We start from the raw sequence: 17,128 nt of genomic DNA on the forward strand, positions 1-17,128 counted from the left end.
AAATTCCCATCAACTGGGATCATAGTACAATAGGTTATATTTATGTACCAGAGAAAATAATTGGAGGGGGGGGAAGGTTATCAATGGAGCATATCTGAAGTCTTCTGCAATTCCAGATTCTCAGCTGGGGGCAGGAAGGTGAAGGTCACAGTTTTACTAGGAAGTTTGCCAGTGCAAGCGCCACTGAAATTAAATGGTAGTGCTATGGTACAGCTTCTACTCATCATTTCAATCCAAGTGGATTGTGCCCTAAATATAGATGTCAGAGCCTAGATGTGTGTGTAAGTTTGGGGGAACACAACGGGAGAGAGTCATCCCTCAGTGAAACTAGGCTTCACTCACATTTTTATATAAGAAAACTCCCCCCCCCCATTCCAGTTTGGAAGCACAAAATTGTACTACATCAGAGAATGATAATTCCTCTGTGTATACCGTAGACAAATAACATGTTTTCATGGATAGATTAATTGTTACTAATTTTGCCTATTATTACTATGCAGTAATGTATATGAAGATAATACTCTACTGCAGGGGTAGTCAAACTGCGGCCCTCCAGATGTCCATGGACTACAATTCCCATGAGCCCCTGCCAGCATTCGCTTGTGGGGGCTCGTGGGAATTGTAGTCCATGAACATCTGGAGGGCCGCAGTTTGACTACCCCTGCTCTACTGAATAGTTTAATGTTGAAAAGTTTACCTCTGTATCAAAATAAATTGCTAGTCCTGTTGTAACTTTACATGGCGCATAATTTGGATAGAAACAACTTTATATAATTTACTACCAATTGCACATTTTATATTTTCAACTTTTGTTTTTCCCTAAGTCTCAGGCGGCAAACATGCCACTTTGCTCCTGAACAAAGTTTCACTACAGGTCAATAGGTTTAGAAGGTGGTAACTCTGCTTATGATTGTACTAAAGTCACATAGGATGCACTAGTTCCCAAGACTCTGCTTCTAGCATTGGGTAGCTTTGCAATTTTGCTTATAGAAAATGAAGGTATTTGTTCTTTGTACATTTCAGAAATATAAACCAAACAGAGAGAAAAAGACCTATCCAATGGCAATACAATAAATATATTCAGAAATATGCCAAATAATACATTTTGTAAGAGCCTCTTGTGGCGCAGAGTGGTAAGGCAGCCGTCTGAAAGCTTTGCCCATGAGGCTGGGAGTTCGATCCCAGCAGCCGGCTCAAGGTTGGAACTCAGCCTTCCATCCTTCCGAGGTCGGTAAAATGAGTACCCAGCTTGCTGGGGGGTAAACGGTAATGACTGGGGAAGGCACTGGCAAACCACCCCGTATTGAGTCTGCCATGAAAACGCTGGAGGGCATCACCCCAAGGGTCAGACATGACTCGGTGCTTGCACAGGGGATACCTTTACCTTTAATACATTTTATGTTATAACAGTGATCAAATTAGCTTATGAACGATAATAAGCACGGCATATGTTTTCCCCAAAATTTTCATCCAACTCCTTCAAAGCAGAAAAATAAAACAAACTTTTCCATTGGCTTCAAAATTTCCTGAAATGTTACATCCCTAGCCTAAATACAGGAAATAGCAAATTCAAGAGGAATCTTTCTTTCACTGTCAGTTACATACATCATCAGAAACGCAAAACTTAAAAATTAGGTAACTCTGCATCAATTTCCCCTCTCCTCTCCCAATTTGGAAGCACACTTAACTGGAAGATGCACATCAAGGTCAGAATCAGACCATCCACCTCTTATTTCACTATGTGGCTATATCAAACATGCTGTCAATCCCAAACTGGAATATTTTCTAAAGCATCTGTCACAGGAAAACAAACAAACGATAGCCAAATGATGATGTGTGATTGGTTGAGTCTGCATTACAGAGGGATTGCTAGTCTAAAGGTTTTTATTAAATATGAAAGCTTAAGATTTATGTTGTAGGTGATAAGGCCAAGAATGCTGTAAAAGTGAAAAAATATGGCAACAGTATGCAGTACATCACTGGTGAGATAATTATTTATATAAAAAGTTGGCATTCTTAGACTTCCAATACAGAGCAGATGAAATTCATATATTCAAAGGAGACATAATAATAACCTGTCGGCTGGTGGTGATGGATATGTTTTTAATCCAAATGGCCACAATCTTCAGCCTACCTGTCACAAAGGGATAGGAAAAATTGGAATTTTCCTTTCATAATTCTTAAAGTTGAAAGAGAAAAACCTAGAAGCATGATAAGTGGCTCATTCCAGTGGACAGATGGACAGGCAATATTATAAAATGAGCTGCGCCGTACCTCTACTTATGCCTCTTCCCCTCGCTACACTTTGAAACCCCGTGACAGGAATAGCATCATCGGAGTATTAATGCAAAAACCTCAAATCCCAAACTGACTTTTTTAAAAAGCCCAGTTATACACCTCTGTGGTGGCATAAAAAGAGCCTGAAGAATCAAGGAAAGGACACACACATTACCAGCAACACTTGCTTTTTACTATTTCCTTTAAAGAGTTCATTTCTACTGTGCTAGCTATCAGAATGATCTGGTCATTATTTGATTATTTGATTTATACACATTCACCCGTTCAGTATGTGCCACAATTTAATAGACACAGCATTCCTAACTAGCCTGGGAAAAGACAATGAATCCTCTCACTAGCTCTCCCTCACATATCCTCCAATGCACCTTGACCCCCCCCCACCTTTTGTCCCCTTCTGTGGGAAGGATCTGTAGGGATAGTAAAAACGGAGGAAGTTTTTTCTTTCCTAAAATCCTTACAGACTTGGCAAAAATATGGGCAGACGGATCCATGTTAACTTTTTTAAAAATGTTACTTTTCCTCCATTCAAATTATGGAACCTTCATCACCATTCAGGAACTTACAAAAACAATATGATCCATTGACAAATTAGTGACTTTCAAGGTGTCTGATTATAAAAATAAAATCTGTCAAGAAGGGGGCGGGGGGGGAATCAGCTGAGTCCCTCAATTTAACCAATCTTTTGATTAAGTGACATTTATCTTAAAAGGGATTTTTGCATGCATATTCTCAAGCCCTTCCAAGGATGCAATTATTGAAGCATCCTGAAAGCATGTGGGATTCCTACCGCTCTGCACAGGTTGTCTGCCTGCTGGGGAAATCCTTCTCAACTCTCAAAAAAAGGCACCTCAACAATGATTAATTGAGAGACTTACATCGCACAATACCTGCTAAAACACTAATTCCTTCAAGTGACCTTTGCAGAATTTGCAACAGGCAAGGCAAAAAAATGTTCATTGATACTTATCCTTCTTGCATCCCTCAGCAATCAGTCACACAAAGCTACAGTTTAACTGGTCTCACAGCTGGACAAAACCGCTTCATTTCCTGAACTTTTCCCTATACTCCTCACTAATTTTTGAAAATGAATCTGGCAATTATGAAAAGTAAGGGACTGGCAACATTAGAGATACAATATGCGAAAGGGAGCAAATGGGTGCTATTCAAGCCTGCCCAAACTAATTCTTAATATGACTCATTTCTCACGCTAGAACTCTGGAGCAAATGTGTCATTTGAGGTAATACAATAATTTCGATTCCCAGAGAAATGAACTTCTCGCCTACAATCTCCTTCTGTCCTGTCTTCACTCAAAAAAGATAACCACCAAACCAGAAAAATACAGACAATAAGCCACACTGAGAATTGTATCCAGACACCTTTTCCACTCCCAATTCATTGAGTCCCCTTCCTACTGTAGCCCCTTCCCAACCTACACACCTTACATCTGTGCAGGTCCCACAATCCTCAGCATAACATTTTTGATGACCAAAGGGGATGCCTTCTTTTTTCAACAGCAGAAAAGCTTGTTCGATCCAAAATTGCAACTTTATTAAATTTGATATAATCTGCAAAGTGCAATTACTATTTGCACTCCTCAAAGGATTGTCTAAGAACAGATAGAACTCTTGCCTCTTGGAATATACTTTTATGCAAAAAGCCTCTAAGTTTAACAGCTTTGCTCCCAAAATATCTTGAGATATCCTGCAAAAGAGAATCCAAACCAGAAATTTAGACAGTTTTTTTTTACTTTTCCGCTCTTCCCCAACCCAATGAAAACCTCCCTCCTATCTCTATATATTTACGAACAGTTTTTTTTTAAAGAGTGCCACTTATAATGTAATGTGGTATAGAGATAATGGAGTGTTTTGTACGGTCATTATGTAGCAGCATTGATGCAGCTTTATACTCACATAATTAATAAATAATGCTATAAACAGCCACATTAATGGTATCAGATATCAAAATTAAAAGCCAGCTGTTAAGTCATACAATTCTAAATGGCTGCTTTGGTTTATAAATTGTTGATAGACGAAGTACTAAGTAAAAACATTCACAACTCTAATAGACTTTAGAAGGTAATAATTTTTATTGGCTAGAGCCATGTAGGGTTTTTTGGGGTAATAAAATATTATGTAGTGACTTGTGATTGGTTTGAGCTAAACTACATCACAGTTTACACCCAAACATCTTACTTAATTTCCGCCATGCTTATCTTCATTCAGGTGCATTTGCTTATATACATCCCATGCTATACAAGGCCCCAACCGTGTTTTCTTGCCACTTTGGACTGTAAGGTGCTTGAATCAGAAGCCCCTTTATAATGCTAATGTTACGAAGCATCAGGTATGCTGATAGCACTATATTATTTTATTCTGCACTAGTAATGTTACCTGGAAGCAAAGAATTGTTGACATATGACCATCTATGTGTAGAGGAGAGCTAAAACTACTTCTGGATGGTGACTGCCCTACATTTCCAGTATCTTGAGTCATCGTGGGGATTAGCATCCCCACCACTCCAAGGGCAGTAGGATTGGTCTTCATTCTGCCATAAGGCATTCACAGAAATGCTTGCCTGTGGTATCGAAGCAAACTATGCAATAAGGACCAATTCATATGATGAGTGGGCATCCCAAATGGCTCCTAGCATCAAACTGCTAGCACACTGAAGCAACTGTAGAATAAAAAGTGGCCCTTAGAACCTTTAATCTAATTTATTTACACTTGATTCCAGACTACTCTCTTGCCTAGTATTTATCACTATCTTAAGTGATGATAGAGCCTCTTGTGGCGCAGAGTGGTAAGGCAGCTGACATACTGTCTGAAGCAGTCTGCCCATGAGGCTGGGAGTTCAATCCCAGCTGCCGGCTCAAGGTTGACTCAGCCTTCCATCCTTCTGAGGTCGGTAAAATGAGTACCCAGCCTGCTGGGGGGTAAATGGTAATGACTGGGGAAGGCACTGGCAAACCACCCCGTATTGAGTCTGCCATGAAAACGCTAGAGGGCGTCACCCCAGGGGTCAGACATGACCCAGTGCTTGCACAGGGGATACCTTTACCTTTACCTAAGCGATGATACATTTTTGGCACCTTGATTCAGTTTTTAAAAATTAGGAAATTTGTATTCTGCCTTCTGGTGGTTCAAGGCAGTTCACTGCAAAAATAATAAATAAATACAATACAATGTTGTTATATTAACACTTAGTGTTTGTCAACCTTTTGACGTAGTGTTTTTCAAACTTTGCTAGAGTTTCAAACTTTCACACATTGCTAGAGATACCAGCCCCGCTGGACAAAACCAAGGGCCATCAGGAGGCCAACCAGCAGGGGCAGCACTCCAGAAGCACTTTCCCACTGGTTGGTTTTTGGCACAAGGATTCTGGAGACTTGTAATTCACATGGCCTTCCCTGTGTGGCACAAGGGCTCTTGATGGCTTTTGAGATTTGGACACTGTGTGACTGACTGGTGGACTGGATAGGCCATTGGCCTGATCCAGCATGGCACCTTTTTTGTTCTTATGACTGGGGCAGTGATAGCCTTATTCTTGGTGCTTGGGGGACAACAGTGGGAGGGTTTCTGGAGTTCTGGCCGTGATGATCTCTTGATGATCCCTGGGATTTAGTGATTGGGTGACCCAGAGGGCTGGACTAATCCATAACGGCTTCTATTGTGTTCTTATGATTAGCTGGCAGCCCATCTTGTGAACATTCCCAATCAGGAGCAGGGCTGGCTTCTGTAGGAAGGTGAGGAGGAAAAAGCTGCAGCTGGGATCTAGGGTACTGCTGGAGAGAGGACACCTTATCCTGCTCAGAAAGGTCCAGCCCCCTTGCTCAGGCTTCAGCCACAGCCTCTTGAATCCACCTCAGGCACCTTTTCCCTGAAGAAGAGCAAACAGCCAGCCCAGAGTACAGGTACTGTTCTATTTATAAAGCACAGGAGATCAGTTTGTACTTTGAGATTGCCAGACCCCATCGGACGTTGGCATCTCTAGCAATATGTGAAAGACAAATATACGCAGGAGTGGGGTGGGTATAATAGGTACATCAGTTCTGGTGACACAGTAAGAGGCCTGGGAACCCCAATTCCTGTGATGGGGAAGTGCCAGTGTGCATAGCATCATCATCACTAATAAAATAAAATGCTTTTTAAATAAGTTAGTTTCATTTTTGTATGTGCAATATGCTAGATAGTAAACATTTCCTGAGCAAAACAAGGAAGTATTCATCTCAGCTGTCATAAAGCCCAACATACAAAGCAGCAATTCTCTTCAGGGAAAATGATCTGTATAATTTGGATGTGTTCTGGGAGATCCCTAGGCAACACCAGGAGGTTGGCAATCCTAGGACCTGAGAATATATTTTCTCAGTCAGAAATGGCTGCCAGGGCAAAGGGAAACCTGAGAAGAAAGGAATCCTTATGCAGGCTGTGCCCAGTCCATGTACTGGATCCAGGTTCACTAGCTCTCAGCTTGGAATGCCAACCTCCAGGTGGGACCTGGGGATCTCCTGGAATTACTGCTCATCTCCAGATGACAGAGATCAGTTCTGCTGGAGAAAATGGATGCTTTGGAGGGTGGACTCTGTAGCATTGAGCCCCACAAAGGGTCAAGGATGCCAGCCTCCATGTGAGACTCCCTACTTTCTTCCTTGATATTGGGACATGCAACAGGAGAGGGAGCAGGGGGAGGGGCTATGGACTAAAGAACCAGCTTCTTCTCTCTCCTCTCCCCCTCAGCCACCCTCCCCACACAAACCCTGGATACCTTAACTTCCCAAAGCTCACAGTTTTATGCAGAAAAACAGAATCTCCCAATAATGCTGCAGTAAACGAACATTCTCCAAGGCAGTGGTCCCCAGCCCCCGGTCCGCGGCCCGGTGCCAGGCTGCGAAGGCCTCGGCGCTGGGCCGCGGCTCCCTCTCCCCCCCCCACAGTGAGAAGCTCACCAGGCTGCGAGCAAATCGGCCGCTGAAGTGGCCAATCAGGTTGCGGCCCGGCAAGCTTCTTGCTTTGGGAGGGGGCGGGAAGAGAAGCTTGCCGGGCCGCAAGCTAATCGGCTGCTTCGGCGGCCGATTTCCTTGCGGCCTGGAGGGGCGGGGAGAGGGAGCCGCAGCCGCCGGCATGTCGGCAGCGCAAACACACACGTGCAGACTTGCCACATGCACGCACGGCAAGTCCGCGCATGCGCGTTTGCGCCGGGGCTGCCGCACGTGCAGGGCCCCGGGTCGCCCTCTCCCCGCACCCCGGTGCAGCAGTCTGCAACCTAAGAAAGGTTGCAGACCACTGCTCCAAGGAACACAAACACAAACAAGCAGGCTTGACAAGGACTGTGGACAGGGAAGAGACAGTAGGCAGTATGCAGGCTCCACCTCCTCCCAGCTGGGAAAACCATCAGTGGATTAAATCACTCATGCTTGAGGGGAAGGGAGAATGAGGGAAATGGCCAGTTCCAAACCTAGCTAAGAAGCATAGAATCATAGAGTTGGAAGGGACCTCCTGGGTTATCTAGTTCAACCCGCTGCACCATGCAGGACAACCACAACCCTATTGCTGACAGTGTAACCTGTCATCCCCTTGAATCTTCATAGATTCAGCCTCTACGTCAGATGGCTATCCAGCCAAACTTTCCAGAGATTGATGACCCACCACCTCCCGAGGAAGCCTAAGGTAGCAGGAGAAATGCCAGGGACCCCTTCCACCACCCCCCATAGACCCCTGGGGGTCCTTGGACCCCTAGTTGGGAAACACTGCAATAAAGAAACATCAGTCCTTTACAGCCACTGGCCATAAGACATAAGAAACTTGCCAGCTTGTTTTAGAAGGTTAGTTCCACAGCATTGCCAGAAGATGAATAATAAGCCACCTTTCTCACAACTGTGTGAAAATTAGTTCCACAAAACGGATGCACTCACTTAAAATGATGTCAGCATCGAGGTTCCAGTAATGACTGCTGAGCATATCTCATTAGGAGTATGTCATGTTCCTACTAGAATGACAGGCTGGTATGTATCCATCCACCCACAGAATGTACAGAATAGTGCTCCCTCACCACCCCTACCCAGTTGCAGCCCTCAGAGCATCCTGAAATTTGTTTCCGAGTCAGCAGAAGCTCGAAAACAGCACAGTGGGAGGAAGGAAAATATTGTAAATGGACAGTACATCTTCCACAAACAGAAATGCAATACCACTGGAAGAACTATATGGTTGAATACATGTCCTTGGATGCATCCTTGGATGCTTAGGGCTAATCCTGCGTTGAGCAGGGGGTTGGACTAGATGGCCTGTATGGCCCCTTCCAACTCTATGATTCTATGATTCTATGATTCTATGTCATTCTCTGTGAGAGTCGCTACTACGCTGGTACAGTGACAACCCGCTCCCCCAAATGTGATTACATTATCAGGAATAGAAACTGGTGCAACTAATTGTTTGTTGCTGACTCATGCAACATATGAGAAGGCAGGACCATAACACCATCAACAAATTCCCCTGACTGGATAGGAACCATTTATCTACAGGAGCCTTTCACAATTTTTTTTTACCATTAAGGGATCCAAAAACATTATTCAGGATTTGAGAAACCCCAGAAATGGCATGATCAGACAGTGTATAGTTGGGAAGCATAGCAGTGGACATGCCCTTCCCCTCCTCTCCAGGGCCATCATTGGCCATTTTGGGAGGGGATCAAAATAACCATATATGGTCACTGTTGTTGTTAGGTGAGAAGTTGTGTCCGACCCATCGCGACCCCATGGACAATGATCCTCCAGGCCTTCCTGTCCTCTACCATTCCCCGGTCACATCACCCAATAAATGTTTAACAAATTTAGGTAACTCCCACCCATTTAGGAAGGCCTTTTAGGGCCACCAAGAAACTCCAGGGTTTCGTTGAGAGACCCTGCTCTACAGGCATAAAGATTGTAGATTTTTCTGCTTGTCCCCTTCCTTCCATCAGTCTGTTTTAACCCCCTGGAAGGTGATTCTCAGGATTGCAGACCCCCTGTGGACTAACCACCACTCATGGTCAAACAGCTGAACTGAAGAGAGAAAGGAATTGAAATCTCTCTCTTCTTACTCTTCCATCTTCCTTGATTTTGCCCTCTTCTCTTTCCTCGCCATAGCTTCCTGCCCTGTGTGGCTCTTAGTCCTTAGGGGTCCTGTTATTCTGTAAATCAGTCCTCCCAGAACTGGAAAAGGTAAGGGAAAGGAAGCACCATCTGCTGACAGACTGCCATTTCCCTGTCCTGTCTGGCTCTTCTCTCCTCTCCCAAGGACTGTGAGGGTGCCAGAGCATAATTTTCTGCAGAGGCAGAGGATGAGTAAGTGAAGAAATAAAGAAGTAAACAGGTTACGGCAGCAGCACAATAGGGAGTCATCAATAAGCAATGGGGAATGGAGATGAAATCAAGTTTTAGCCCCTTTCTTTCTCTTCCAGAGCATTAAAGCACCATTTCCCCCCTGCCTATGTTTACTGCAGCTGTTCTGAGGAGAAGCCAAATCTTATACTTTTCCTTTGCTTATAGTCATTTTTTTAAAGACAGAGGACCCATTAAAGTTAATATTGTCTACTACGGTCTTTCCCCAACTTTTGACCATGGAGGAGCCCCTAAAATAAATATTCAGACTTCAAGGACCCCTGGAAATGATGCCAGCTGGCCATGCCCCAAGAAGTGGCATACTCACCCGCACTCTTCACCCTTCTTTTGTTCCCTCCTCAGCCTTCACTACTACTATGGTGGCCCCGCCTCATTTAGGCATGAAACGTGCAGGAACTGGGAAGATAGCCCATACCCCGCAAAATACACTACAACTGACTCCTCCTCCTTTTGATTTCCACATCCACAGCTGACTGACCAAGTCCATTTAGGCAGGAAGGGAAAGGCCACGGACCCCCTCAGGAGCTTCCACAGTCACCTGGTTGGAAATGCCTGGTCTAATCCAATGTAAGTAGCTCTCCAGGTTTCAGGTTGAGGACTTTCACATAATGTGCTTCATGATAGTTTTACCAGGGTCTGAATCTCCTCAATGCAAAACAGATTCTCTAACCCTGAGCCATCATTTATTGGGGGGAGGAATTGCAGGGTCCTCATCAGCTACCTGAGTATTCACCCACCAGGTTGAACCAGCATTGTGTTCTTGGTCCTCCTAATCCACACCGACTGGCAAAACAATGTTGATTCACTTGGTTAGGTGAGTAGTCAGGCAACCGCTAATTGCTTTCACAGACAGAAAAAAAGAGAGAGAGATCACCCCAAGAGAACATCAATGAAAACAATAAACTGTAATAGTTTGTCTACAATGCCACCTAGATGTACCAATGGAATGAGCGGAGAATAAAAGTCCAGGGAAACAGACTAGTAGGTTTATAAGCAACACACGTAATGATGCAAATTCCACCCATATATTCGCATATAATAATAAAAACAACTTTACTGCTTTCCTGATTCAGTCTGAATAATAAAGAACCTTTTAACTTTGAAAAAGAGCAGAAGCGGTTTATTCCTTATGTCAATGACATTATCATAGCATTATCAATTATAGCATTCCAGGTCAAATTCAAAGTACTATTTTTGACCTTTAAAGCCCTAAATGGTCTGGGACAGTTATACATGAGAGACTGCCTCTCTCTATATAACCCCCCTCGGTACCTGTGGTCATCAGTTCACGGCCTACTGGTAATTCTGGGCCCTCAAGTTACACATTTGGCATACACCAGGGGAAGTACTGGTAGAATGCCCTCTCAAATAAGACTGGGACCTTGCACAACCTCCTCAGGTTCTACAGGGCCTGGAAGGATGAGCTTTTCCATCAGGCCTTTCCTAGTTGGGGGCGATTAATGCTGGATCTACCGCTATCAGTTGTAAATTGTTTGCTTTTTACTCTATTGTAACTATTTTTATGATCTCTGTTTTTAATATTGTTGTGAATCACTCTGAGTCTCACTACAAATTGAAAAAAATTAATAAATATTGCCATAATATATTCTACATGGTATTGTTTTACTTGAAGCTGAAGCCTTATTTGCTTTAAAAATAAGCACAAAAAGAGCTTAGTGTGATCATTACATGTAATAGGTTTGACAAGGACTAGCCCTAAGGAATCCAATCAATTCACATCTCTCTGAAGGCCATCATTGAATTTCATGCAAATCTAGGCAGTTGGTGTATCGAGATCCTGGGCTCCTTTTTTCCACAGATATAAACCTAAGTAGCACAATGATACCCAAATCCTCTACCTCTTTCAAAGATGCCTCTTAGGGAAGTTTTGCTTTTAGGCTACAGTCAGGGAAAGTCAAATAAAATTAGACTGCGAAAAGGAGACTGCTGAGTAGTGGAAAATACTTCCCTCTCACGGAAATGTGACACCTGTGCTCTCTCTCATTCTGTGTGTCATAAAAACTGCATTAAAATAAAAGTTTCATATCTATTAAAAATTGAAGACTAATGTTTTTAAAAGTCCCACAGGCCAAATGTACACAATAAATGCCTGCAAGTTGTTGTTTTAAACAGGAGTATGGCGGTTGACCTTAAGTCACACACTACTGCTGAATTTCATCTATATCATTCCAGTTTTAGTATATGTGCTGCCAAAGTGAGTAATTTTAGAGGGAAAATGGACACCCAAATATTTTGAATTCATCAGACTTCTGGAAGCTAATTAAACAAGTGCAACGGTTTTCTTTCATCTATTTAAAATACCTCTATTATGCAATCATATTTATTTGTATGCATGTACCCAGAGATATGTTTGCTGTATAAAAAGATATTGGATGGAGAAATTGGAGGAGAAAAACACACTTTGGGACTGCACTGAATAAGGAGATGAAGGACACTGACAATGAAATCTCCTCTTCCTATAAATTTAACCATGGCTATACTGGAACTTAGTATGGTGTATAATGCTCCCAATACACTCAAGCACTTATAAACTCTTGGTTAACAAAGGGCACCAAAAGCTCTTAAGAGGGAAATATTGTATTTCTGCTAAATTAATGCCTCTAAGCATTAGATTTCATCAGCTTCACTTAGGCTAAAAGTCCCCAAAGATTCTCCTCCTGAAAACAGGCTATATTTTATGGGCAAACCAGGCTGAGAGCTATCTAAATCTAGATAAAACTCATTGGCTTGTAATCTTCACCATCATCTATACATCTAAATCTATATGCAAATCAAAGGCAGTCATGCATTAAGACATTCCAAAGCACCCAGGAATGAGAGATGTTCTCACCGCTTCTCCTCACCCACCACTCCACACACCCCGCCTTCTAGTTCCCTTTCTTTATTTACACTAGAAGTACCTAAATAATTCACACTGCCTTCTTTTCAGGCTGAACATTCTTCTGTTGAAGCTTGCAATGAGCAATTGCAGGAACCAGATGGACACATGAATGCAGCAGGTGGGACAGATGGCAGACCGCCCTGTCTGACGCTGGCTGCCTAGACTTGCACTGCTTTTTCCTTCCAGGTACATTATCATCAGTGTAGCAGAAAGTGGTATGCAAGAAAGGTGGCATGGGGAAGATGGAGAATCTATGTACAAACCTGTGGGAATTAGTTAAATAAACAGCCAGCTGCTCACTCCCTTATTTTAACAAAATGCAATATTAAAAAAAGAAAATCTCACAGGAAATGGACATCTTCTCCAAAACAAGTTCTCACAACTTCTTTCTTTTACCAGTACATGATTGAAGAAATAAGAAGGGCAGGAAAATTGACTCAAATATCTGATGCTTTTGAAACGAACTCAAAAGCAATTCGTACTGTGGTTTCCAACTTGGAAATATGTTTCTCCAGTCACAAGCCATTATGCATTCTGTGGTGTCAACCAATCTTTCAAAGAACTGTTCTGGGTTTCTGCCTGAAGCCATATTGCTGGTTACATGCAAACCCCAAATCCCCAATGATTTCATTGACAGTTTTAGGGGCAGCAGACTTAGCCCAACTTTCTGCTCCAAAATATGTACATGGAAAAACTATGGTGATTTAAAACAAAGCAAAAGCAGCAGAAAAGGCAATATATATAGAAGCAGGTGCACAGATTTAAAACATGATTAATTAACTGTCCAGGATATTTTCTCCATCAATTCTCTTGTATGTTCCATACCATTCACTTTTCTCTGAAATCCATATATGGTCTGTCCTTCCAAACGTCATTCCCCCCCCCCCCCCGATACAGACATTGGTTCCTCCTTTTTTCAGATCCACTACACATAAGGTAACCAGATTGTCCCACTTTTGGAGGGACATCCTGGGGTATCTGGCAAATTGTACTTATGTTGAAATTTAAAAATATACATTACAATACTATTTTTGCATTCTATGAAACTTTTTGTTGCTCCTTAAAGACCAAATTTTTAATCAAGAACCCTCCTGGTCACTGGTGTCCTACTTTACCAATGTTAAAATCTGGTCACCTTAACTATACAAGATCTAGTCGCATCCTTCCTCATTGCTAATTTTGTTCAATCTGTTTAGTATAGCTCCTGACACAAATGAACAATACTTGTAATAACCTTTGTCATCTATTACAGGAAAGAAAACCACCAAAACCACTTTTTAAAATTATTGGTGAACTCCCACTGGTAGCAAACAAGATTCTGTTGAAGATCTCAGAGATTCATGAGTTTTTATAGAATATTTAGACTGGTTTTGAGGATAGAGAAATAAATAGTTTAGTTAAGCTTCAGATATATATAAGAACAGTTGGTTTTTCACCTCGCTTTTCACTACCCGAAAGGGGCCCCAAAGCCGTTTACACTTGCCGTCCCTTCCTCTCCCAGCAACAGGCACCCTGTGAGGAAGGTGGAGCTGAGAGGGCTCCATCAGAACTTCTCTGCAAAAACAGCTGTAACAGGACTGCAACTTGCAGCCAAAGGTCACCCAGCAGGCTGTACGTGGAGGAATGGGGAATCAAGCCCGGTTCTCCAGCTTAGAGGCTGCTGCACTTAACCACTACACCAAGCTGGATCTTCAAAATGCCTTTATATCCAAATGGGGTTACTAGGGAAACTCCCAACAGCATAACTTATCCTGTGCAAGCATTCAAAGGACAGCAGTGGGGGAAGAAGGGAGGATAACACGGCATGACACAGCAAAGCTCTAGAAATTTTCTTTTTGATATGTTTAACAGAGGGAAAAATCTCTTATGTTTTTCACCACACAGTTCATGAAAAATCCCCTAGCATAGCACAATGTAGTAATATCACTTCCAGGTTGACAAATAAAAAGCACAAATAAAAAGTGACATTGTAGCATTGATGCCATTTCCCCAGCCTTCCTCCCCCAAATACTTCTGCTGCAACTTGGGAGCTTGGCTATCAACCTTGTATTGAAACTTTCTACGCTTAGGGGGTGGTGAATGCAATGGTTTGTTTCCCATTGATGCTAAAATATGAAAAGAAGAAAAAATCAGGAATTATTTGCCTATGCTACAGCAAGTTATCTGTAAAAACAAACACAAAGTGATAGTAAAATACTTTCAATACTAATAAAGTTCCCAATGCAATATGGAGCTTCAGAGTTTCATGCAACTCTTAAGATACTAATGTTTGCAGACTATGGCCATTTCCACCTGAAGGCTTTGCTCCAAAACAGAGTGTTGGGGCAGGGTGGGGGGAAGATCCATACACGGTTCTCCTTAAATATCCACTTTCTGGATTTTCTCTTGCTTTGATAGGATCTTACTCAAGCCTGGTTGGATAGTTATGATTTTAAAAAGCTCTGTAGTCAAACAACTTTTGTATACTGTGTGGGAGGGAAGGTGTGCATATTTTAAGTTCCCATATGGAAATCATTTTCCTTGCCATAGTCTTCCATGACACTGAAGGGTTTTTTCAGGATGTTTTTTTTTTAAAGATAGTAATGGAAATTGCTATTGCACAATTATATTAGAGTTTTGTATTTTATTTTTCATTTCGGCAAGCAAAAGGACTCCAGAAATTCTCCTCTTCTATTCCAGTACCACCACCACTCCTAAGAACTAGATGCAGTATTGTACAAATTAGATCAAAACAGGCAGCTGTGCTGATTAGAGAGAACACATTTTCACAGGATTTGGGGGAAGGGAATTTTGTTCTAAAGGTGACTTTTAAATGTAACAATGCAAATGACCCAGGAAAGACAAAAATCTCATGAAAAGCATTTCATGGCATAGTAAGTGCAAGCAAAGAAGAGGTTTTTCATGCAATAATGAGTTCATTTTGAAGAGGAGTCAGGCAGGTTTCGTTTTCATTAACTGTTATTGTGTAAACTCGCTTTAATATAATTTATAGTACATGACACTGATTAGTCAGAGAACTCTGTTTAAAGACAAACAAGCTATGCTGCCAGTGGTTTATACCAAATTTTAAGTGGCTGAAGACATGGTTTTCAATGAGTTTGCCCAGTTAAATGTGTTTGGTCTAGTAAACATGTAGGCTCAGATGTAAAACACAGCCAGGCTGCTTCTATTCAGTCTTTGGGACTTTTAGGGCTCCCCTGCTCACCCTTACTAAAAACGATATTCATGAGAATTAAGCAACTTTTTTGGCACAATGAACTGTAGCCAAAACCTCATATCACTAAACTGCTGTGCATATCTAGATGTGTTCTTCTGATTGCAACAACAGTAAATAAATAGTGGTCACTTCTTTTTCTCCTATAATGATGCAATGATGCGAATCATATATAGCTAAGAATGCAACCTCTCTCCCTTTTTGTTTATTTTAGCCATTGGTTCTATTATGCAATAGCATAGATATTAACAGAGCATGGGAGACGGTAAACATTTCAGAATACCATTATTTGCAGGTGCTACCATTTTGTATGCATGTGACACTTGCACCCACAGAAATAAATGAGGACTGTATGCACGCATTGGTTACATACAAAATGCTGGAATGGGGCAAATATGTTTATAATCTGCAGAGGTGCTAGAGTGGCTTCCTATTGCTAATACACCTGCAAAAACACAGTGGCAACAGGGCTTCCACAATTTACCTGCCCTGGGTCCTCCCGCATTGGACTCTCCCCCCCCCCCTTCCCTAGAATTCCAGGTCTTTTGCATTTTTAAAAAATGGCATTATGGTATTATTATGTTTATATAATTTTATACCAATACCAGGTTCTCTGAATTCCCCACTGTCATTTTAAAAGAAAGTACCCTTGACCAAAGAATGGGATGGTTGTCCTCTTCCACCGAGCATGCAGCTTCAGAAGGGATGCACATGGAGCAGTGAGGGACGAAGGGGAACCTGCCAAGGCAACCAGATCAGCCAAATCAACACTGGCAATTGAATGGGTGACAGATGTCACAGCCAGCTTGCCCTCACATCCTCATTTAAACAATATGATTTATAAATCCTCATGGATATGAAAGGAATTATCTAGCCTCTTCTGTTGCACAAATGGGCCTTTTTCTTTATATCTCTGCAAGGAAGATGCTAGAGACTTACTTGTTTAAAACAATGAATCTGGGAAATGAGAGAACTTTGTAAGCATAGTGGTATAACATATTAATATAATTTTTCCAGCCACACAGCAGTCATATAGGGCTTAGCTGCAATCATTCTCCAAATTTTGGAGCAAGCCAGTTTTTCACTAACTGGAGAAAACCTAGGGGCACCCTAGGAGTTACACAAATACACCAAGATGCTTTGGGGAATCAGGAAAAAAAACTGCTTCCTCACAGCTTTGGACAGATATAATACATGTGGCAATGGCCTAAGATATCTACAGTTTACCAAGAATATGACTGCATTATCTCTCTAGCTTTAGAAATGTTTTCATGGGTTCTATTCCAAGATGGCAGATTTCAAATACTTTAAGGTTCACTTATTAACAATACCACCTAATTT

The 17,128-nt window shown here is 42.0% G+C and overlaps 1 protein-coding gene across 11 annotated transcripts in view; it reads right to left on the reverse strand.

Moving 5' to 3' along the window:
- Positions 1 to 17,128, reverse strand: part of ESRRG (estrogen related receptor gamma) — a 619,420-nt gene that overhangs the window by 225,978 nt on the left and 376,314 nt on the right. For 2 of the 11 annotated variants that reach the window (XM_077339382.1, XM_077339324.1), the window contains exon 2: positions 16,435 to 16,525. The exons of 8 other annotated variants lie outside the window; for them this stretch is intronic. Coding sequence is in view for 1 of the 3 variants with exons in the window: in XM_077339324.1 (XP_077195439.1) it covers positions 16,435 to 16,525 (91 nt within the window). In the remaining 2 variants the exon portion in view is untranslated. Of the gene's footprint in view, positions 1 to 16,392; positions 16,526 to 17,128 lie in introns of those variants that run through there. One more of the 11 variants, XM_077339366.1, reaches the window with a different exon arrangement.

The sequence above is a fragment of the Paroedura picta genome, chromosome 1, assembly GCF_049243985.1.
Source record: "Paroedura picta isolate Pp20150507F chromosome 1, Ppicta_v3.0, whole genome shotgun sequence".
NCBI lineage: Eukaryota > Metazoa > Chordata > Lepidosauria > Squamata > Gekkonidae > Paroedura > Paroedura picta.